The 23663-nt window shown below is 35.3% G+C and overlaps 1 protein-coding gene across 1 annotated transcript; it reads left to right on the forward strand.

Moving 5' to 3' along the window:
* Positions 1–1653: 1653 nt before the first annotated feature.
* C5H4orf33 (chromosome 5 C4orf33 homolog) lies at positions 1654–18294 on the forward strand. Its single transcript, XM_036853014.1, has 7 exons — positions 1654–1678; positions 4968–5177; positions 10248–10437; positions 12852–12912; positions 15276–15327; positions 15470–15669; positions 17537–18294. The coding sequence occupies exons 3-7, from the start codon at positions 10257–10259 to the stop codon at positions 17640–17642; spliced, it is 600 nt and encodes a 199-aa protein (XP_036708909.1). The 5' UTR covers positions 1654–1678; positions 4968–5177; positions 10248–10256; the 3' UTR covers positions 17643–18294.
* Positions 18295–23663: the final 5369 nt, after the last annotated feature.

The raw sequence follows: 23663 nt of genomic DNA on the forward strand, positions 1-23663 counted from the left end.
GATGGGCGGAGCTGTGGAAACCTGGATGACAGCCGGCTGAGCCACCTGTGTGGCGGCGGACGAGCTGGTGGGCCTGTGTCCTAGGATGGCTGGGCCCAGCGGTTTTTTTTGTTTTTTGTATATTGTTTGTTTTTTTCTTTTATTACTTTTAAAAAAAGAAAACCCCCAAAATGTAAGCATAGGTAGCGCATTAACTACATATTTTAAATGCCCCCGTATCTTTGTTACCTAACACTTCCGGACTGGGAGAACTCGCTGGCCAAAGCGGATGGTTGGAAAGCACGTAGGTTTCTGCGTCTGCGGTCTGAACCCAGACTGGCGTCTTCAGAGTCTGCCCCCAAAGCTGGAGGATTCTGGGTATGAATTTGGTAATCCCCAGAAACTAAGTACGTGGGTCTTTGGAGAAAGGACACAGCTGTTGTTTAAATAGTTAACCGCGTGGCAATAAGACATGTAGTTAGAAGTACTCCAAAGATCCTGCAAATTCAGCAGTTATTTCTTTAGAGATAACTTTGATTCCTCAAAAAAAGAAGGAAAGACAAATTCACACTTTTTGCAAGAAATAATGAGGTAAAACTTTACATTTGTATACCGATTACAATCCCCATCTTTATAAAATGATTATGTCTGGATTTAAAGCTCATCATTATTTTTAAAAGTTAACATTAGAGGAAATTTCAATCCCAGCAATCAAAACGTTAACTTGAAGCCAGCCACCAGTTTTAGTGCTTTTTAATCAAATATGTGTTTTTATGGGTTGAGGTAAGGTTTCTAAATAGACATGTCATAGAAGTAGTCGATTTAGCTTTCTTTTTAACAGTTTAAGAAGTTTTTGTTGTCTTGTACTCATACTGTTATATAAACAAAGTAATGTTAGCAGAATGTATTAAGAAATTTTTTAAATGCCTCCAGCTGTATCCAGTTAGGTATTCGAACTCCTGTTACGGGTTTTCTCCATACTCACCATTAAGAGAATGAGATGGTCCTTCCCCTAAAGACTGGTTGTTACATATGGAGGCACATCTAATAACTATAAAAACTTTAATTTAGCTTTGAGTTAGTGAAGATTGAACTTGATCTGGTTTTTAGTGGCCATGAAGTTAACACAAAAACTTGTTGGAAGGAAAAATTGAAAGTGCAAACTCCAACTCTTTTTCGAAGTCAGTGTGTGGCTTTTTCTTCAGGAATGTCTCTCTGACTCCCCAACGACTTGTATCTTCCCCTACATTTGAACCTTGCATACTGTCATAGGGTGATTTAACTTGGCACCAAACAAGTAGTCATAAGCTTAACTCTACATTTACCCTAGAAGTTGATATTAGTATGGGTGAAAGCAAACAGTACTTTCTGGATGTAAATGATGAGGTGGTCTTCACACTGCAAAAATTAAATATCCGAAATTGGAGTTTTTATCTCTGTACTTGAATTATTTGGCTAGATGGTCAAGGTCAATACAAACTATATAGTTTTTGAGTTTTGAGGTGTGGTGGTTTGTTTGTTGGTGGCTTTTTTTTTTTTTTTGGTTACAAGATTTTTACAGGTTGAATTTTAATGAAGTACTTTCAAAATAATTTTCATCTGTAAGAAACAAAGTTGCTATGATTTCACTTATCTTTATCTGCTCTAGTGTTCTTCCTTCTTAAAGCTTCCCTTCTGTTCTCTACCCACTTACCCCAAGGTAGGTGCTTCCTTTGTACTTACTTCGTGCTTCTTCCTGCAGTGTCTATCATATTGTTTTGTAGTTTGACTCCAGGCTCCATCATAGTACCTGGAACACAATGAGCACTCAATAAGTATCTGATGAAGGAATTAATTTAAAGCATGTGTGTGCATAGGAAGTATCTATTACTGTAATTGAGTACAAGGAATGAGAAGGAGAGAAAAGTACTTAGTATGTGTTTAACCATTATCTAGTCACTAATTCATGTTTTTTATATTGCTATATTTCTGCAATAAGGAAAGCCCTTAAAATTAATAGATTTCACTAATATTAATTTATGCAGTAAATTGACATTTAGTACCAAGTACTGTGGGGAAAGCATCATGAAGAATACAAAGTTGGAAGTTTAAGCTAGGATCAGAACTTCTTTTCAACATTGGCTGATATTATTAAATGCCATAAAAAGTGATTTTTAAAAAACTCTTAATAATTATGTTTCTTTGACCAACCAAGAGAAGGATGGCCTAGAAATTCAATCTCTCTTTTTAAACTTGTCTTTTTTATTATTATAATTATTGTAGTAAAAAACACATAACATGAAATGTACTGTTAATTTTTAAACTGTCAAGCACAGTGTTGTTAACTCTATGCACATTGCTGTACAGCAGATCTCTAGAACGGTTTCATCTTGCATGACTGAAACTCTGTACCTATGGAACAACAACTCCCCATTTCCCTCTCCCACCAAAAGTGATTTTTATAAAACAAAAATAATCATTCTGTTAAAACAAACACAAAAGTTGTTTTTCCCCCAAGAAAGTTTTTTAAAGTATGTTATAAGCAGAATATATTTAGGCTGAACCATGTGAAATTGTTGATTTTTTTCCAAAATTTCATATGGCTGAGCTTAATATTTTAACTGAAAATATCTGAATAATGGCAACACCCCAGTGTAATATCTGCTCTTGCAGACTGGGAGAAAATTACAGTGACTTTACTTAAACGTGTAGAATATGCATGCTCTTCTCAGAGTAGCTGTGACGCTCAGGTGTAGTGACTCCTTGCTGAATTAAACCCACAGATCCTATTAAAGTTTTGGTAACTCTCAGCAACTAGGATACAGAGCAATTCTATTTGGAAGCGTTGTAATTCTGTAAATTATTACCTTTTTGTGAGAAGTTTAAAACTTTATACATGATTTAGTTATTAATTTATTATCCTATAAAGAAACAATAATTTCACATTGCCTTGGGTGAAAGAGACACTAAGAAAATAGGCTAAGTGGTGCTGGGAAAACTGGACAGCTACATGTAAAAGAATGAAGACACTGCCTAACACCATACACAAAAATAAACTCCAAATGGATTAAAGACCTAAATGTAAGACCAGACACTATAAAACTCTTAGAGGAAAACATAGGAGAAACACTCTTTGACATAAACCACAGCAAGATCTTTTTTGACCCACCTCCTAGAGTAATGGAAATAAAAACAAAAATAAACAAATGGGACTTAATTAAACTTAAAAGCTTTTGCACAGCAAAGGAAACCATAAATAAGACAAAAAACCAACCCTCAGAATGGGAGAAAATATTTGCAAATGGAACAACAGACAAAGGATTAATCTCCAAAATATACAAACAGCACATGGAGCTCAATATCAAAAAAACAAACAATCCAATTAAGAAATGGCCAGAAAACCTAAATGGACATTTCACCAAGGAAGACATACAGATGGCCAAGAGGACATGAAAAGATGCTCAACATCACTAACTATTAGAGAAATGCAAAACAAAAGTACAATGAGGTCTCATCTCATGCCGGTCAGAATGGCCATTATCAAAAAATCTAGAAATAATAAATGCTGAAAAGGGTGTGGCGAAAAGGGAACCCTCCTGAACTGTTGGTGGGAATGTAAATTGACACAACCACTATGGAAAACAATATGGAGGTTCCTTAAAAAAGTAAAAATAGAACTACCATATGACCCAGCAATCTCACTACTGGGCATATACCCTGAGAAAACCATAATTCAAGAAGAGACATGTACCACAATGTTCATTGCAGCACTATTTACAAAAGACAGGACATGGAACCAACCGAAATGTCCATCGACAGCTGAATGGATAAAGATGTGGCACATATATACAATGGAATATTACTCAGCCATAAAAAGAAACAAAATTGAGTTATTGGTAGTGAGGTGGGTGGACCTAGAGTCTGTCATACAGAGTGAAGTAAGTCAGAAAGAGAAAAACAAATACCATATGCTAACACATATATATGGAATCTTAAAAAAAAAAATGGTACTGATGAACCTAGTTGCAGGGCAGGAATAAAGATGTAGACATAGAGAATGGACTTGAGGACACGGGGTGGGAGGGGGAAGCTGGGGTGAAGTGAGAGTAGCATTGACATATGTACACTACTGAATGTAAAATAGCTAGTGGGAAGCAGCAGCATAGCACAGGGAGGTCAGCTCCGTGCTTTGTGATGACCTAGAGGGGTGGGATAAGGAGGATGGTAGGGAGGCTCAAGAAGGAGGGGACATGGGGACATATGTATGCATATGACTGATTCACTTTGGTGTACAACAGAAACTAACACAGTACTGTGAAGCAATTATACTCCAATAAAGATCTATTAAAAAAAGAAAATAGGCTGATAGATGCCAAAACTGCTAGGATAGTTAAGACTGAAGCAACCAGAACCATATCTCTAGAGCACTTAACCATATTCCATGATCTCAAGGGTCAGACTATCCTGTCTGAGAGTCTAGTTTTCTATAAGAAAACCACCTCAGAAACAGGTAATTTTAATGATTTGAACAGAAAAATGTTTTCTTTAGGCAAACCTATATACTTTAATAATAATAATCTTTTTAAAGTACTTACTATGCCCTAGGCACTGTTCTAAATACTTTATATGTATATTAACTCATTTAATCCTCACAAAACCTTGTAAGGTAGTTGCTATTTTTAAATCCCTTTTACAATAACTTGCTGATGATCACAGTTGGAAAGTGCCTGAATTTCGATTTGAACCCAGGCAGTCTGGTGCCAATGTTAGAACGTTGACCACTATGTTTATACCTCCCAGTAGTATAATATAATTTACAGCTAGGATAATATTATTTACAGCTAGTGTAATATAATTTACAATTTTTGTTTATATAGCCAGTTAGCCTTTAGTTACATTAAGTGAATTATTGCCGGACGTGTTCTATTGTAATCTTATGATTTACAGTTGATTTTTAAATTGTGCAACAATTTTAAATATTGCTGAGTAACCCTTCCTTCTTCCTCTAGGAAACCGCTCAAACTTCTGTGGAACGATTAAAAGTCTTCAGACTTTTAAGTCTTCAGACTTTAAGGACCAGCGGCGGTCCTTCAACAGGTGTCCGTGCTTCAGTCCGCCAAGTCCCTCCCCCAGAGCGTGCGGGCAGCGGGGCGGAGCCGCAGGTCCTTTGACCTCGGCCGCAGGGAGCGAGCGAGTGTCGGCCCGAGAAGAGACTCCCGGTCTGTGTTCCCTCCTTGTCACTGCTTTCTCCACTCTGTCGTTCCTCCCACCTTCTCCTAGTCTTGTTGGCTTTTTCTCTTGCAACTTATTTTTCAGCTGCTTCTCCTGGCGGCACAGTTTCCACCCACTTTCGGGCTGACTTCCTCCTTTCTCCGTTTCTCTCGGAAGTGGACGCGGGAGACGGGGAGTGGGGGCGGGGAAGATGCAAACTGAAAAAAAATCATTTTTGTAGAAAACTGAAAAAAAAAGTTCGTGAGTAGAAGATTTGGAAATTTTCCTCACAAAACGTTCAGTTGAGAAAACACATTTTCCATAACTTCCTTCTTTGAACCTTTGTGGAATTTTTTTTTTTTTTCCTCTCTGGGCTCTTAATGGTCCGGGGTTCCGTCTCCTTTCTCTTCCTTCATTTCCTTTTAAAGGTCTTCCCATAGTACAAGTAAAGCATGAAAATAATTATTTTCGATTTTTTTGATGAAAGAATAATTTGAAGAATAGAAGTTAAAATGTGGAAAAAATACAGATTAATAAACATTCTTTTTATGAAAGTTTACACAGCCAACGTAGAAATTGTATAATAGAATGGTGTTCACCTTGAATGAATATATTCATTTAATAATATTCCTAATATTCATTCTGACTTTTTAGAAATGTTCAGCATTTATAACGTAAGGGAGAGAAGAGGTCGTCACTGTACTGTTTCAGAGATTCAGCTTAAAATTAGACTTTAAAACATTTTTAATAATTTATTTTTGAATAAGTGCATGTCTATCATAGTATAAAATTCAAATAGATTAAAAAAAAAAAACGGATACAGTTGAAAGTAAATCTTGCTTCCTCAGCTTTCTCAGGCAGATAATCCCCTCCAAAGAGGCAACCACTGCTACACTGGTTTCTTGTATATGCTTCCTGAGATAGTATATGCATTCACAAGCATATATGCAAATAGTCTTCCTTTTTATTAAGTAAACGTATACTTTTTGCATCTTGCTTTTTTCACCTAATATATTTCAGTTGTATATATAGAGCTGCCTCACTTTTTAACTGCTGTGTGGTATTTCCTTGTAAGATATAGCATAATTTACTAGTTCTCTACTGATAGGTATTTAAGTTGCTTACAATATTTTGTTATTCTAAACAATATTACAGTAGATATCTTTATAACTTATGTCATTTTGAATATGTACAGGTGTAATAACTCCTAGAACTAGAATTGTTGAGTCAGAGGTCATTTGCATTTTTTATTTTGATAGATATTGAGGGATTGCTCTTGACAGAGTCTGTGCCAGTTATGCCCCAACAGCAATATATTGATTGTTTCTCAGCGTCCTCATTATCACAGCATTTTATCAAACTTTCTGGTTCTTGACAATCTAAGGGAAAAATAGTAATTTATTGTTGTTTAATCTTGCATTTCTATCATTATTAATGAGACCGAACATTTTGCATTTTCTTTCTGTGAGCTGGCTATTCATATCTTTACCCATTTTTCTGTTGGGATGGTCTCTTCATTATTGATTTCTAGGAGCCCTTTAAACATTAAAGAACTTAGTTATTTGTCTGAACTATGAGTTGCAGGTATTTTTTCCCAAACTGTCTTTGATTTTGTAATGGGGTTTTTTTGGTGGAGGAAGGCAGATTTTTGCTTTTTTTAAAAAATGTTTATATAGCCAAATGTATCAGTGTTTTTTGGTTTTTTTTTTTTTATGTCTTCTGGGTTTGGGATTATATCTTAAAAGGCTTTTTCTGCTCTAAGATCATCTTTTAAAAACAACCTCCCAATTTTTACTTTCTTGATTTTATTTGGTTTGATTTTTATGTTTATATCTTTGATTCATTTAAAGCTTAGTTTGGTGTAGGGATCCAACTTTATTAAATTGGAGTGGAAAATGAACCAACTGCTAATGGATCTGGTCGGTTAGGACATGAGTCCTGGTTGATGAGCTACGTGAGAATCATCCCCAACTCCCCATAGACTTTCTTACACTTTATTTCTCCAGCACCTGCTATGGTGCCCGAAACAAAGTGAGTAGCTAATAAACCTTTGATAAACTAATTTGAAAGGAAATTTCTAGATATGATGTCTTATCTTAGTTAGTTATTTGCCATTGTTCTAGTATATAGTGTTGAAAGAGATAGTGATACCACTAACAGTTGATTTCTCCTGCATAGAATCTTAGAATCATGAAATTTTAGATCCAGAGACTAGAACAGTTATTCACTCCACAAATAAATAATAAGTTCCTGTTACTTACAGGCATTCTAGCTAGGGATGGGGAGAAAATAAAACAAGTACAATATGTCATGTAGGGTAAGTGCTGTGAGTCAAAACAGCAGCGTATGGGCAATAGAGAGTGACAGGGAATGGAATGCTGCGTGGATGCCCACTAGCCCAGGTTGTGAAAGACATTAATAAACGAATTGTCTCTACTTCATATGAGCACGTGTGCAAACAATGAAAATTGAAAGGTAGTGGGGGTTAAGCCTCCACAATCCTAAGTGTCCCCAGGGAGCTGAAAATCAATTGTCTCTGTCTGGGTCCATGTTATCTTTAGATTAGATTGTAAACTAGTGAGCAGGCCTATAATTTTTAGGTTGATTTTGTTATATTATGCATGCTTAGATTGACGTGAGTGTTCTTTAAGCAAATTAATAAATTTGTTGTTCTGATAAGAAACTAAGGTCATTTTATGCAAAAAGCCAAAATTGTATTCTACCCTTGGGCATGTCAGCCCTGGCACTCTTCCCTACTAGTGGAAGTCTAGCTGATATTTCTTGCAGTAATTTCCAGACAATAGTCAAAGAAATCTTAGGAGAAAAGGCAGAAGGAACCAGTAGAAAGACTTAGGTTTTCAGTACCTTATACTGCCAACAAGAGTAGCTCTGCTTTTATCATTTATCTCATCTTATCTTCCAGTTAAGATTACATTTTGAAGTAATTTGAAGCCATACTGTGACCATGACCCACCATGTGTGCATGGAAGTGACAGGCCATTTTTAGGAGCACATCACTGCATATGGTTTAATTCCATTTAGACATAGAGATGATGGCCTAAAAGAACTGGGAGTTGAAAATTCCGTGGTGGAAACCCACTGATTAGGATAGGGATCCCTTTAATGTGTGCAGCATTTTTTTGTGGATATGCTGGTTGCATGGAGAATTAGTGAATCAACCAAAACTTCCGAGTCGCTGAGCTATATTTTCCCAGGGTTGTCAAGAATTGTCAAGCCCTAAGTTAGGAGCATAGCATATTGGTGCCAGAATCAGATTTAATCAGCATTTCTAACATCTTGATTTATTCTTATTCCTTCCTACATGCTGCAAGAGGGTACTTACGTACCAAAATTTGTAGTAGAGGGTGATATATTTATTTTGGAGAATGTGCCTTGATATTTCAACTAAAGAAAATAAATGTATTATTGAGGTATTTTATTCCAGGCAAATCAGGACTCAATTCCACATAAGTCAGAATCAGTTTATACAGTCTTATCACTCACTGAGCTTATTTCAGTGATGAAGAATATAAATTGCTGAACATATCCTCTTCTGAAATGCTGTTAGTTGCAAATGGGTTGCAATACCAGCACTATTTTTTAATTTTAGAAGTTATTAAAATTTCTTAGCATATAGTGAAAACTGAGAAAAGCTACATACTTTACAAAAAGGTTTTTGGAGATCTTGGATTCTGTATGTGACACAGAACTTAACGTATTTGGATCTCCCAGTGCTGGGCACATAGTAGGTATTCAATACATATTTGTTGAAATAAATTTATTCAAGTATATTTTTATGAAGCCATCACATTGTATACCTTAAATATATATAATTTTTGTCAATTATACCTCAATAAAGCTGAAAAACAATGTTAAGAAATAAATTTATTCAAAATGTAAAACTTTATTACTTGCAATAAAAATAACATGAAGCAAGGAAATGCATTCAGTGACTTCAGATAAGCGAAATTAGTCTGGAAATACCATCATTTACAATCAAGGTTATCTTTTGGACAAGACGTAAGGACCTAGTATAATTTAGGGGAATCCATCATTCCCAAAATAAGGTTTTCATCTGTTCGCAGATTCCTGAAATGTCTTCATCTGGGAAAGCATGGCTGACATTGGTTCAGTTTCTTGATTTATTAGCTATTTGACCTTGGACAAGTCTGTTTCTTTGTTTGTAATGAGGATAATAATAGTTCCTCTACAAGTTTTTGTGAAATTAAATGAGATAATGTTTATAAAATGTTTGATCCATAGTATTCAACAAAACATAATTTTATTAATATAATACTATGTCCTTCCATTTAATCCTTAGAGTAACCATTTAAAATGCAAATACTGCTTGCATCAGATGTACTTAGTCTATTTCAAAGTTTAAATGATAACAGATTTTGTTCCCATATTTCAATTGGAGAAAAGGGATTAACTGAACAAATGGTCATTTAACACTTGAAATATCAAAAATTGAAAAGGCTAAGAAAAACCATACCCTGAGACTAGGGAAGGCAATACTAAACTCTGCCATTCTTCAAATGGTTGAAGCCCCCTCCACTCCCACCCCAAAAAGAAAAGAGTTTTAGCCAAAAGAACAGGTGTTAACAGCAATGCTTGCACTCATTTATAGAGATTTTGAAAAATCAAATTGAATTTTACTATAAAGATCTTGATTCCCAGGGGATCCAGTAATTCATCTGCACATTTTACAATAAGACAAAGGATGGCATATAAACTCATAGTGCTTCAAGTTGTTAAATACATGAACAGTTTGCAGTGGATTTAATTACAGTTCTTAAAAACTATTTTGATACACTCTTTAGTAGGTAACTCGAGGTGGATCTAGAGTTAAAGTCTTAAAGCTTTTAGGATCCAACTACCTATTTTATAATAGAACTCCATGTTCGTGATTTACCATAACACAAATGGCCTTTTGACTCTCAGAACCTTGTTCTTGTCACTCTGCTGCCTTCCTGCCTTTGAAATTTGGCTTTGAAATTTTCATTTCATTTCTTTCTAAAGGAAACTTTTGTAAATTGTTAAAGAGGTTTTTTTTAAAAAATATTTTGTCCCATTAGAGTCTTCAAATGGATTTTAAAATTGAACACACTTGGGATGGTTTTCCAGTGAAGCATGAGCCAGTGTTTGTCAGGCTGAATCCAGGTGATAGAGGAGTGATGATGGAAGTTAGCGCTCCATTTTTCAATGATCCTCCAGCCCCACTAGGAGAACCAGGAAAGCCTTTCAATGAACTGTGGGATTATGAAGGTAAGTGGAAGTACTGTATTTTATTGCAGACATAAATCTTTTTATAATAACCTCTCATAGAACTATTATTTTATCTTGCTGTAAGGAAGTGAGTGCTTCTGAGCAACTGACATGTGCAGTTTCTGATATTTCCTACCAATCTCGCACTCTTGACTTTTTCACGTTACCTATGTGACTTCGACTATATAACTAGAACAGTGAAAAATGGCAATTACAAATCCAGATTTTTAAATTGCTGCTATATTTCCTTCCTTTACTTCTGTTACCTATTCTAAGAAGAGTTCAGCATTTGTTTTGTTTGTAAGTATCTTCAAATTGCCACTTTAACCTTATAAACCTTCTTTATGGAAGCTTTGGGATGTTTCACTTATTATGAAAACACCATTAACTTAAACATGAAATGTAGTTTTTATTTTATACTGGCAAGTAATCTCACACATTAAGTGAGGGCTAAAAGACCGGCCATGAAATTCCAGTTTCAGGTTTGCTGTATGATCACCTTCTAATGAATCCTAATTAAGCTACCAAACTTATCTTTCTTAAATAATCTTTATGATGCCATTTCCTAGATTACAAATCATTACTGTCCCTAAGATAAGGTTCAAACCCTTCCCATAAGCTTCCAGGGTACTCCTGAATCAAGCTATCAAATTAAACGAAAAGTTCTTGACTTCCAAAAGGCTGATAGTCTCATTCGTGCATATTCTCACTCATGTACCTTTTCTCATTCTAGTCCCCCTGCCTCTAATGCACATCGTTCAAGGTCCAATTCAGGTTTCATTTCTTCAGAGAAACCTTCGATGACTCTTCTAGTCCATACTAACATCTACTTTCTCTATACCATCTGTATAGTATGGATTTTGTCAGTGTTAATCTATCATATGTTAAACATACGTTGTCTTTTATTGTTATAGAACTTGTATATACCAGCTTCCTGTTGGTGTACACACTAATGTGAGTTATCTACTGGAGGTACTATAGACACCAAACTCAACAAGCCCTAAACTCAACTCATCCACTTCTCTCATAAGCTTGCTTCTTTCACTAATTGCCCAATCTCAATCAGTAGCACTATAATACATCGAATCACCAAATGTAGAAATGTGAGATCTTTCCAAGATATCCTTCTCTCTCACTCTCCATATTTGGATTTATTTGTTAAGTCCTGTCAGTTTCACCTCCTAAATGTTTCTCTCATTTATTATCTCTTCTTCATCCTACCATCCTTGCCATAGGTAAAAGAGTTTAAAAGGAACAATAAGACTCTGAGTTGTTGATGGGGCTATATCTATATCTTAGATATTTTATTATTATAAAAATAACACATGGAAAACTAGAAACAACCTAAATGTCTATCAATAAAGAATTATGTGAATAAATCATAACATTCTATAGAAGAATACTATGCAGTAATTAAAAAGAATTAGGTATCTATATACTGTACAGTTGTGTGTGTGTGTGTGTGTGTGAAAAAAGCAAGTTGTAATCAGAAAATGATTCCATATATATTTTTTTAATCTATGCAGGTAAAATAGATTATGGAAGGACAGAAGAAGTCTGATAGGTTTTAGAGCAAAGTGGGAAGAAAAGGACTTTGACTTTTTACTTACATATATGTTTATGTTCTTTTAATAATTTAAAAGAAACGTGTCACTTTTATAATTATACAGTTTTTAAAATAAACATGCTCAGAAAATTTCAGGAAATTATAAAGAAAAATCACTCACCTGTATTCCACCTGTCAGAGATAACCAACCATAACATTCTTGTGCATGTTTTGCAGGCATCTAGGCACAGGCATATGTGCACATTTTTGTTTCATGTGCATTTGGTTATTGCTCTGCAGCCTACTTACCAAATATCATGGATATCTTCCTATATCAAAAAATATTTAACTGTATATTTTATTTTAATGACTGCATTATATTCTATTACATGGAATACACAGATTCCATAATTCAACAGGTCTCCTATATAATAGGATATTTATTTATATAACAGGAGATAACAATTTAGACCATTTCTTTTTGAGTAATGTTGTACTTTGATGAATAGCATCTTACTTCTTTTTCAGTTGTGTGATTATTTCCTTAGGATAAATTCCTAGAAGAAGATAACTAGCTCAGAGTCTGTGTGATATGTTCATTTCTTTACAACCTCACCAGCACTAGGCTTCAGTAATATTTTTATTTTGTGGCAATCTGATATGGGGAAAAAAATGATGATTTATTTTCTATGTATTTTTTTCTTCCAGGCAATGTCTATTTATTTTATTTTCCCCTTTTCCTAGTGGTGATATAGCTTTAATTAAAAATAATGCATTAATTCAGTTTATATTCTAAAGGTATAAACAAATTATTTATTGTTGAAGCAAAATTAAGTTTCTCAATATGTCATATCTCTGTTTTCAAAAGTTGTGGAAGCATTTTTCTTGAATGACATAACTGAACAATATTTAGAAGTTGAACTTTGTCCGTAAGTATAAAATATTTCTTCTAACTCACTACTACATATTTTGAACACATTATTTTCTAATTATAAATCATATGGATATAGTAAAAGCTCACTAATTCTAGTCAACTAGTCAGAATGCTAATTTGAATTAATCTGAATTATATATAATTCCTTATTTTCAAGTAAATGTATAATGTAGAATATATAAGGTTTTGAAAATATTATGTTGATACTATTTTCAATTCACTAATGTAGTTGGTTTTCTAAAAAATTTGAAGGTTTTTTTGCAAAATTAAAAAGTATTATAAAACTCTTTCATTATTTACTCTGTAAATTTGCATTATTATATATTAGCTATTTAGAAATAAAGGGAGGCATATTCATTATTTACTCTGTAAATTTGCATTATTATATATTAGCTATTTAGAAATAAAGGGAGGCATATAGGTATAACGAATTGAACTACTTTATGAAAATGTTTCTTTTAGGGGATTCTTTTAATAACTAGATTAAACTTTAATTTTATATATTACATAATTATGTATTCATGTATTCCTTCCTTTATTCATCATTCATTTACTGAGTGTATACTATGTCACTTTATGTTCAGTGCCAAGGATAAAAACTAAATCACACATGGCTTTTCCTAGACTTATGAAAAATATTAACCTTGGACTCTCTTTGCACGAATTTAACCGGTCCTTGGGAACTCTCTACCTGGTTGGCAGTTTTTTTCCTGTAAATGTCAAAAAAGTAAATTTATACCTACCTGTTATCTAAATTATAAGAAATTTTAAGTTAATATTTAGTAATGAAATATTTCTTTATATTTCCATTACTCATTTAAAATGACATTTAAATACTTCTCAGCATCTGTTATCTAGTAGCCTTTGTCCTTTTGTAGACTGAGCAGAGTCCCAAACAATTGATTTCAGTGAGATTTTTGATATCATTTTCTTTTCCCTTATTTTGATTTCTTGGTAATGCTAGTGTGGAAAATATAGCTGTTCACAATTATATTTTTCAGAAGAGTAATTATATATCTTTGTTACCCTTCAACTAACATGCCAAAATCTTTTATTGAAAAATATGATTAATTCTCATAAACTGTAATGTGAGGTAAGAAAATTTCACCATACACGTGAGGAAGCTAAGGCAAATAGGTTTATAACTTGTCTAGAAGATAGTCAAGAACTTGGATCTGCTAGAATTCTAAAGTTACATCCTTAGTTTAAATTTTTAGATGATAATATCAGTTTATTTTTATAAAGTGATGACTTAGCATAAGATACATCAGATAATTATCTTTTGCTGGGAAATTATTCAATAACCATAACGTATAAAATTAATAAATTCTATAAGTTTGTTTTTAGATACATTAGGACAGTTAATAATCAAGAATCATGGTTTTGCTTCAGGAAATCAACTCCTGTGACAGTTAACCTCTAGGAAAGCAACTTAAATATGTTTGTTTGAATTTTTAAGAACTTTTATTGTTCTTAGGATATTCTTAAGGTTGCATAATAATAAAAAGAAGCAGAGAACTTTTAAATGGAAAAGAATACTTGTTTTCTGTTAGACTAGTTTCTTGAAGGAAATCCTTCCTGAAAAGCTCCCAACAGACCATCTGTGTCAAAATGTTTAGGTATAGTCTTTTCCAGAGACCGTAAATTTGCTTCATGTAACTATTTGAAATCCTTTGATTCTTACTGACATGGATAATCCCAATTATGCTCTCTTATTAGAATTTTCTTTTGGGAGTATGTTGTGCTTCTCCTTGAAGACGTGACATCAGTGTCAGAACTAATGGTTGAAAGCAGGAAAACACAGCAGGCAGATAGGTCGAGGACAGTTGTATGAGAAAATAGTTACAAATTAAAGTCTTCAACCTGTTAAGTAGTTTTAGACAATGTATATTTTTATATTCCATCTTCCTAATGAGCTTCAAGACAGTTTTCTTATAGAAATAACCTTTAATATGTTTGGATTTTGACCTGGAAATTGGTGCCAGCTTCCCTTTGGGATACTTTCATTTTTGAAACGAGTTTTATTATGAACTCCAGATACCCCACCCCTTTTGCATACTTTGTACCATCTAACCAATTGAAGTATTTCATATAGTTTCCTATCTAAAGAATATAAAAAGGAGTCTAAACATGTGTAGCTTTATGCATTTGACGGCAACTGCCTGGAAAGTGTTAAACTCAAAGAAGCCATTTTTAAGTAACTGAACACACTGGCTGTCCCTGTAATTATCCAATATTCATATTGCATCTTTTAATTATTTGGAAATTTAGTTACAAGCACACACATGGCAGATATGAAGGATAGTGAAGAAAATAATGTTTGTTTCAAACACTCATGAAGAATTTTAATTTTGACAGCCATGGACAGCATTTGGTGCTTTTACTCTCTGGAAAAAGAAATGTGTGGAAAGTAAGTAAATAAAAATATGAGACAAAATCCTTAAGTGTATAAGATATATATATATTTTTTTAATGTTAATATATACATATTTAAATGTTAATATATTATAAATATGAATTTACCTTATGTGTTTCACATGTTGTTTCTGTAGCAAGAACTTGATCTATCATTCAGAGCGTCCAGAGGAGAGACAAAATGGGAAGGTAGAGCTTATCTTCCTTGGAGTTATTTTCCACCAAATGTGACAAAATTCAATTCATTTGCAATTCATGGATCAAAAGATAAAAGAAGCTATGAAGCTCTTTACCCTGTACTTCCACATGAGCTGCAGCAAGGACAAAAACCTGATTTGTAAGTAGAAAATAAATGAAAATATGCCCCAACTATAAGAGTTTTTAAAAATTAATTCTTGGTAGAGTAGTAGTAACATTTTTTGGTCAAAGAAGACACTTGTAAAAGCACCAAGTAGAGTCCTATGTTTCCTGATGGTCTTCAGTGAGTATTTGGCAGACTGACTTTGGACAAACATAGTCTGTCTCACTGCTGTCAGTAGAGCACTTAGATTTCCATGGCAGTGTGAGAAAAGTCTTGCTTAGTGAGTATTGCTACAACTGGCATAGAAGTGTGGTTGTAAGTTTATTTATGATCCCTTTCAGAGCTAAATGGCCAGAGGCATCTGTGTTTCCTGGTGTGAGCAAAGGGTTAATAAATCCTTTCCCCTGCTGCTTGAGAATCTGACATTAAGTCAACTCTCTAGTTCTCTTCTCCTGGTAACCTCATAAGGATAAAAATGTCAGCTATATTTCTAGGCAGCATAGATGGAGACAGCACAGCTTTGGGATTTCCCTTTAACAGGAATGTTCTCTGTGGGGACCCTGGAAGCTATACCTAGGGAGTTATTGCAAGAAATACTGTCTCCTGTTGGACAGCGGGCATACAAGCCAGGAGATCTCCTATGCTTTCCCATTTTGAGTCTGATCTCTTTGCACCTGAAGCTGTCACTTAAGGAGCATGTAACCCTGGCCAGCCTTATGAATGTTTCATGGACCGCTGCAAACACTACCAGCTCAGGGAGGAAAGCCAGCCACTGTCCTGGGGCAAGCTGAGATTCCCGCGCTGTAGAGTGCACTCAAGTGGCCAACATAGTCTGTGGGTCTGCGTGTTTAGAAAAGCCTAACAGAGACATCCTAGTGGGCTTTGCACTGTGGTACACATATTTTGCTGCCTTTTCACCCTTGGAAAGCGCTGCATTGTTCTCCTTCTCCCTTGCCCTTCCTGTCGTGCTCTTACTCCGCTGTACTTGACTTTTTATCTCTTCTAGCTTATTCCTTTTTTCTGCCAGATGCATTTTTCCCTTTTCCCCTTGCTTTCCTAGGAAAAACCTCTTTCTCCCTTTCTTTCTCTTATCCTTCACTGTTGTTTTCTTAACTGCTTAATCTGGATTGACTAAAACTGGCTCAGCCTGGTCAGATGGGCAGAGTAGGACAGGAATCTAGATGTAACTCACCCAGGGCTCTCATATCAAGATGGCATGTTTCTCTGGCTCTTCACAAGCTAATGTATTCCTGTATTCAGGCTTCCTATGTATAGGTTATCAGAGGCTTACTCTAGGTAAAAGTATGATTATGCCATTGGCTAGGGCAGAGTGATTTCCTACAGAGCTGAGTTCCATTGCAGCACGTTAGCTAACCTTTCTCTCCTCATTAAACCACAGTAGAAAGCTTCCTAATGGTTAAATGGTTTTCCTAGAAAGAAAAGAACTAGAATTTACCCTCTTTTACATAAACCTGCCTTGCTTTGGCAAAGGAGTCTGTTCTTTAATCTGTTGAGCTGAAACTTTAAAAAAAACAGTTATTTACATAACTGATATAAATTGTCAAAGTTTGAATATGAAAACATCTGTAAGAGTATAATATGATTTGTTTAAGGCTAGATGGAATGAGTCAGGTTTTCAGGGTTGGTTTTTATTTCTCCCTTCAGCTGTGAGGGAGCTATCTGCAGAACTGAAAGGAGAGTGCTTTGAGATATGGGTGAATATTTTCCGAGTTGAATGATTGCTAGAGTGAGAAAATTGTACATGTAGAATACATCTTACCTTTGATATTCTTAAAATGGAATGTCCTATAACAGATATAACAAAATAAATAGCCCTTCAGGACAGCTTGTTCACAAATGCATAATTCATTTCAATTCCAACCATCTTTTTCTTTGCATTTAGCCATCATCTGGAATACTTCAAGCCTTTCAATTTTAACACACTGCTTGGAGAAGAGTGGAAACAACCAGAGTCAGACCTGTGGCTAATAGAGAAACCTGATGTGTAGGAGTATAGTAGATGACCGTATCAATCATTTCTTCTCTATACCTTTTAAGGTAAACTAATAATAAGTATGATCTCTTTCAAGATACCATGAACACATTTCAACAATAAATATTTCATAGAGGTCAGTGAAAGTATATAGTATCTCTGTGGCAAATTGTGTATGAATTAACAAGAAAGTAGAAAGTTCATGTATGATTTTATCTATAAAGTGAAAATGTTTCTTGGAGTCACTTAGCCCAGGAGCCATCATGCCAAGGGGTTCTACCATCTGCCTTGCAGCACCATCACCCCAAATATCCTGGACTCTGTCAACCACAATCAGTATTTCTCTTCCCACTCCACTAAACCTCAGCCAGCTTACAACTGAACATCTTATTTGCAAATTTTTGAACTCCATAGTAATGTATAATAATTCTTTACTCACACTCCTCTGTCCATTTTTGAAATGAATAGAAAACAATGACATATTTCAGTTGAACAGGAGATGCACATCTGTTACGGCATTATTAAAATACACGTGCTATTTAATTAGCTGTATTTCCTGTCTTATGACTACTTTTCTTCTGTGGCAGAAAATGGAATGAAGTAGTCTTGAATTCGGGCAACAGATTCTGCTTTCATTTACAAATAAATGACATTTTCTTAATGCTGTTAAATAAGATGTCAAAATGTCTTCATTTTATTTTATAAACATCAAACACTCCTGGTTCATAATTTTCAAATTTTGTGTTATAATTCATAGCTTGAAGCCATCTAGTAGATTATCTATGAACTTCTCCACCAAATCTGGTCCTTTACCACCATTCTTAACTCAGAGATAAGCAGTCCTGCAGAAGAAGAACCTTTATTACTCGTACAGATACCTAGTTGCCTACCCAGCGATATACTTTTTCCTCTTCTTCTTTGCTAACTGTTTTATATAACTTGAATTTTTAGGGGATTTTCTCAAAAACTACATTTACTCATATTCCTTTGCAGGTAGAAATGACACTGTAGAACAGTTTAGGTCAACGAGATTTAAGTATACAGTGTTAGATGGGCCTGCAAGAAAAGATGCCTCGTAGATGAAGGACTCTGCTGCCATGTACCTTTTGTCCTTTGCCTTCCCTCTTCCTTTTTCCTGAATTATAGAATTGATACCGGAGGTAACATGCTTGCTCCATTGTGTTAATGAGGAGACAACCCAAGAATAGCTCAGTAGCAAGACAAAGGAGCCTGAGTTCCAAACAGCACAATAGAGTAACATGTCATATCTGGACTGCTACCTACAGATTTCTTTATAAAGAGAAAATATAAACTGCCTAATTTGTTTCCACAAATCGATCTATAGATTCAATGCAATCCCATTTTAAAAAACCCAGAAGGCTTTTTTTTTGGTAGAAATTGACATGTTGATTCAAATTTTATATGGAAATTCAAAGGACCTGAAATAGCCAAAACAATTTTGAAAAAGTACAAAGTTGGAGGACTTATACTACCTGACTTTAAGACTTATTGAGCTTCAATAATGAAGAAAATATGACCTTGCATAGATTTAGACAAATATATCAATGGAATAGAATAGAGAAACCAGAAAAAGAACTACATATAGTCAATTGATTTTTGACAAAGAGAAAGGGTAGTCTTTTCAACAAATTGTGTTGGAATAACAGGAAAAACATGAAAAGAAATTAACTTACCTAACAACTTACAGGAAAATTAACCTAAATGTGACTGGTGAAATGAAAAAAGTTCTAGAAAAACTCTTCACATTCAAGGGTAGACAAAGATTTTTTTCAAATAGGACATAAAAAGCACTAACTAAAAGAGAAAAAAAATGAGAAATTGGACTTCATCAAAATTTAAAATTTCTGTTTGTCAGAAGCTTCCATTCAAGAAAGCAAAGAGGCAGTCCAGCAATTCCACCCCTGGATATCTATATCTGAAAAAAAATGAAAACACTAATTCAAAAACATACATGCACCCCAGTGTTCATAGCAGCATTATTTACAGTTGCCAAGATATGGAAGCAGCCTAAGTGTCCATCAACAGATGAATGGATAAAGAAGATGTGGTACATATATACAGTTGAATACTACTCAGCCTTAAAAAAAAAGGAAATTTTGCCATTTGAAATGACATGAATGGACTTGGAGGGCATTATGCTTAGTGAAATACGTCAGAGAAAGACAAATACTGTATGATATCACTTATATGTGGAATCTAAAAAATAAAACAAACTAGTGAACACACTCTAAGTCCCCTACATACGAACGAGTTCTGTTCCGAGAGTGTGTTCATAAGTCCAATTTGTTCATAAATCCAACAAAGTTAGCTTAGGTACCCAACTAACACAATTGGCTATATAGTACTGTACTGTAATAGGTTTATAATACTTTTCACACAAATAATACATAACAAACAAAAAAAACATTTTTAATCTTACAGTACAGTACCTTGAAAAGTACAGTAGTACAGTACAACAGCTGGCATACAGGGGCTGGCATCAAGTGAACAGGCAAGAAGAGTTACTGACTGGAGGAGGGAGAGGAGGTGGGAGATGGTAGAGCTGAAGGATCATCAGCAATAGGAGACGGAGGGCAAGCTGCAATTTCACTCACGCCTGACGTTGATGGCACAGGTTCTGGTTCCTTGCCGGATTCAATTCTATTTACCCTCTTGAAAAAATGATCCAGTGATGTCTGGGTAGGAGCTCTTTTTTTCTCACCACAGATGACATGGTAGCACTGGACTGCATTCTGAACGGCTGCTGCAACCTTCATGTACCGTTCTACATTTGGTTCCTGTGCCTCAAAAAATAACAGTGCCTCCTCAAATAAAGAAAATCCCCTTGCCATGTCCTGCATCGTGAACCTCTTCGGTTCTTCAGTTACTTCTTCCTCTGTCTGTCTTCGTCCTTTCTCTGGGCACGTTTGCATCTTTGAAAGTTTGCAACTTGAAGATTCCTATGTAGGTGACTTACTGTGTAACAAAAAATGAACAGACTTACAGATACAGAGAACAAACTAGTGGTTACCAGTGGGGAGAGGGAAGGGGGAGGATCAAGTTAGGGGTAGGAGATTAAGAGGTACAAACTACTATGTATTAAATAAATAAGTTAAAAGGATATATTCAACACAGGGAATATAGCCAATATTTTACAACAATAAATTGTGAATTACTATGTTGTACACCTGAAACTTATGTAATACTGTATATCAACTATACCTCAATTTAAAAAAAAGAATTAGAAAAAAAAGATAGTGAAGAGGCAAGTCACAGATTGGGATAAAATATTTAAAATAGATATATCTGATAAAGGACTCTTCCCAGAATACATAAAGGACACCTACAAATCAGTAATAAAAGGACAAGCCAATTAAAGAGCAAAGGACCTGAACAGACACTTCACAGAGGAAAATATATAAAAGGGCAATAAGTAGAAAGTATAGAAAGGTTCTCAACTTCCCTTATCACCAAGGAAATGCAAATTAAAACCACAACAGGATACCGCTAAATAACCAAAATTAAAAATTCACATGATGGCTAAAATTGGAAATGACTGACAATACCAAGCGTTAATGAGAATGTGGAGTACCTGCATCACAGGTTCAGATGTAAATGATAACTTTATAATATGGGGGCAAAGTAAAGCACAAATATCCTAGATACAATCAAAACCATAGAAAAGATTGAATTTGGATGTTGCACTTTGTGAGCTATCTGAAACCTACTATGTATCTTCTTTTCATCTGTTTAGATGTTTTGAAAACATCTCTTGACTTTCTTTTCTCTAGATAAGAAATATTTTCCTTCTTCCAATACCAAGCAAGCAAAAATACATTATGTAAACATTTTCTTTGGAAAGGAACATGCAGTTCAGGGAAAATTTATCCATTAGTAAGAGACAAACAATGCACCCTATAGAAACTTAGTATTTGAGAGTGGGTGTTTGTAATAGCTGTTTCAAATTTGTTTTTCCACTTTAGGACCATGAAAGAATATCATTTCTTTGTTTAAGATATGCATAAATGCATTTCCTTGCTGTTTTGTGAATTGTTCACTATAGTTATCAGGCAGATCCTCTCTTCTCGCCACATAACTAGATTACACAGTGCATGTATTTATTCAGGTGCTTTCTCGTGCGTTTTCTCAGCTCCAGTAGACTGTTAAGTCACAGTCCAGAGGGAAATATACTTTTTATTTTTAGCCCCCAAATACTGCTTTTTCAACCTTAAAAAAATTTTTGCCACAGAAAAAATAAGTCTCTTCCTTTTCTTCCTTCTTTTTAAAATGTTAGGCTTTGAGGGCAGAAGATAGTGAATATATTGATAACTAATTAATCTGATATTTAAAAAGAGAGAGGATGCAAGTGGTGGAGCAATTACAGTAAGCCCTCAACACCTGTGCTCATGCCTCAGAGCCCGAGGCTCATCTCCTCGTGCCCTTTTAAGTTTCCATAGGAGTTTAACATTGCTGTATTTCGGCACTTATCCCCACTGTGCATTAGGAAGCTCTCCTGACCCACCTCCCATCCTCTCAGCCTAACATCTTACTCCAGCAGCCAGCTGGACTCAGGGAACTGACAGCATCCTGTCTCATGGCTTGTCTGCTGCCTCAGCTTGTGCTGGCTAAAAGTATATTTAGCCAGTCTCGCGCATAAACTACCTTGGATGTGAGAGGGAGCTAACACCTCATGGGACAACGCTTTTTTTTTTTTTTTTTTTAATTTTTATTGGCATATAGTTGCTTTACAATGTTGTGTTAGTTTCTACTGTCCAGCAAAGTGAATCAGCTGTACGTATCCATATGTCCCCTCTTTTTTGGATTTCCTTCCCATTTAGGTCACCACAGAGCATTGAGTAGAGTTCCCTGTGCTCTACAGTAGGTTCTCATTAGTTATCTATTTTATACATGGTATCAATAGTGTATATATGTCAATCCCAGTCTCCCAATTCATCCCACCCCACCCTCCCATTCCCCCTTGGTATCCATACGTTTGTTCTCTACATCTGTGTCTCTATTTCTGCTTTGTAAATAAGATCGTCCAAACCAATTTTTGTGGATTCCACATATATGCGTTAATATACAATATTTGTTTTTCCAAGAAGGATGGGAGTAGGTGGATAAATACTCCTCTCTTTCATCCCTCGGGTTCAGAATTCAGAGGTCGATTCCACACAGCTCCAAAGAAGACACCTAAAAGGATCACACTCCAGTTGCTCACAGCAGTGACCAAATCAAAACACAACTTATACCGCCTTTCCCTCATTTCCCGTTTTACTCTTCCTAGTTCTTTACTGCTGTCTGGAATTACTTTACCAAAATCAACCTATATGCAAGCCCTTGTCCCATGTCCGCTTTACAGGGAACCCAGGCTAAGTCAGTTGTTACCTAAAGTGGCCCTCAGAAGTATCACGTCAGGATGGGAATCAAGAACTGTATCACTCATGGGGCATTCAGTGATAGGGACCCCATAGGTGGTGTTGATGACCCTGGTGTAACATCAGTTACTAAGACTTTCACCAGTGGTAGACTGGCTTGAGGACCAGGTGTAGGTCAAACATCAGTGTGAGAGATAGCACTTGGCATAGAAGCAGTGGAAACAATAGGGACTGTGGAGTTAACTGCTTTTTTTTTTTTTTAAACAATTCGGACGTTGAAATAATTTCATTTGCTCTTTCTCCACTAATAAAAAGTAACAATTTGGAGGGGATTCTGAGAAGATGGTGGCGTGGGAAGCACCAGGAATGTGTCCACCCACCTAGACAACAATTGCACCCGCAGAACTGTCTGATGTAATTGCTTTGGAACTCTGGAGTCTGTTGAAGGTGGAGTTGACTGCTTTCTGATAAAGGCTTTGGAAGCCTTGAAAAATGAAAATAGCCAACTACAAACTAAAGGCACTTTGTGAGCATCAGAAAGATGTACATCGACATTTGAATTAGCCAAATTTCCAGCAGCTGGAAGGCAGAAAGTGTGGAAAGTTGAGTTCAGGATTTAGTGGTAAGGGTAGCTATACTGCAAAGGAGACTGAATGCTC

The sequence above is a fragment of the Balaenoptera musculus genome, chromosome 5, assembly GCF_009873245.2.
Source record: "Balaenoptera musculus isolate JJ_BM4_2016_0621 chromosome 5, mBalMus1.pri.v3, whole genome shotgun sequence".
Lineage (NCBI taxonomy): Eukaryota > Metazoa > Chordata > Mammalia > Artiodactyla > Balaenopteridae > Balaenoptera > Balaenoptera musculus.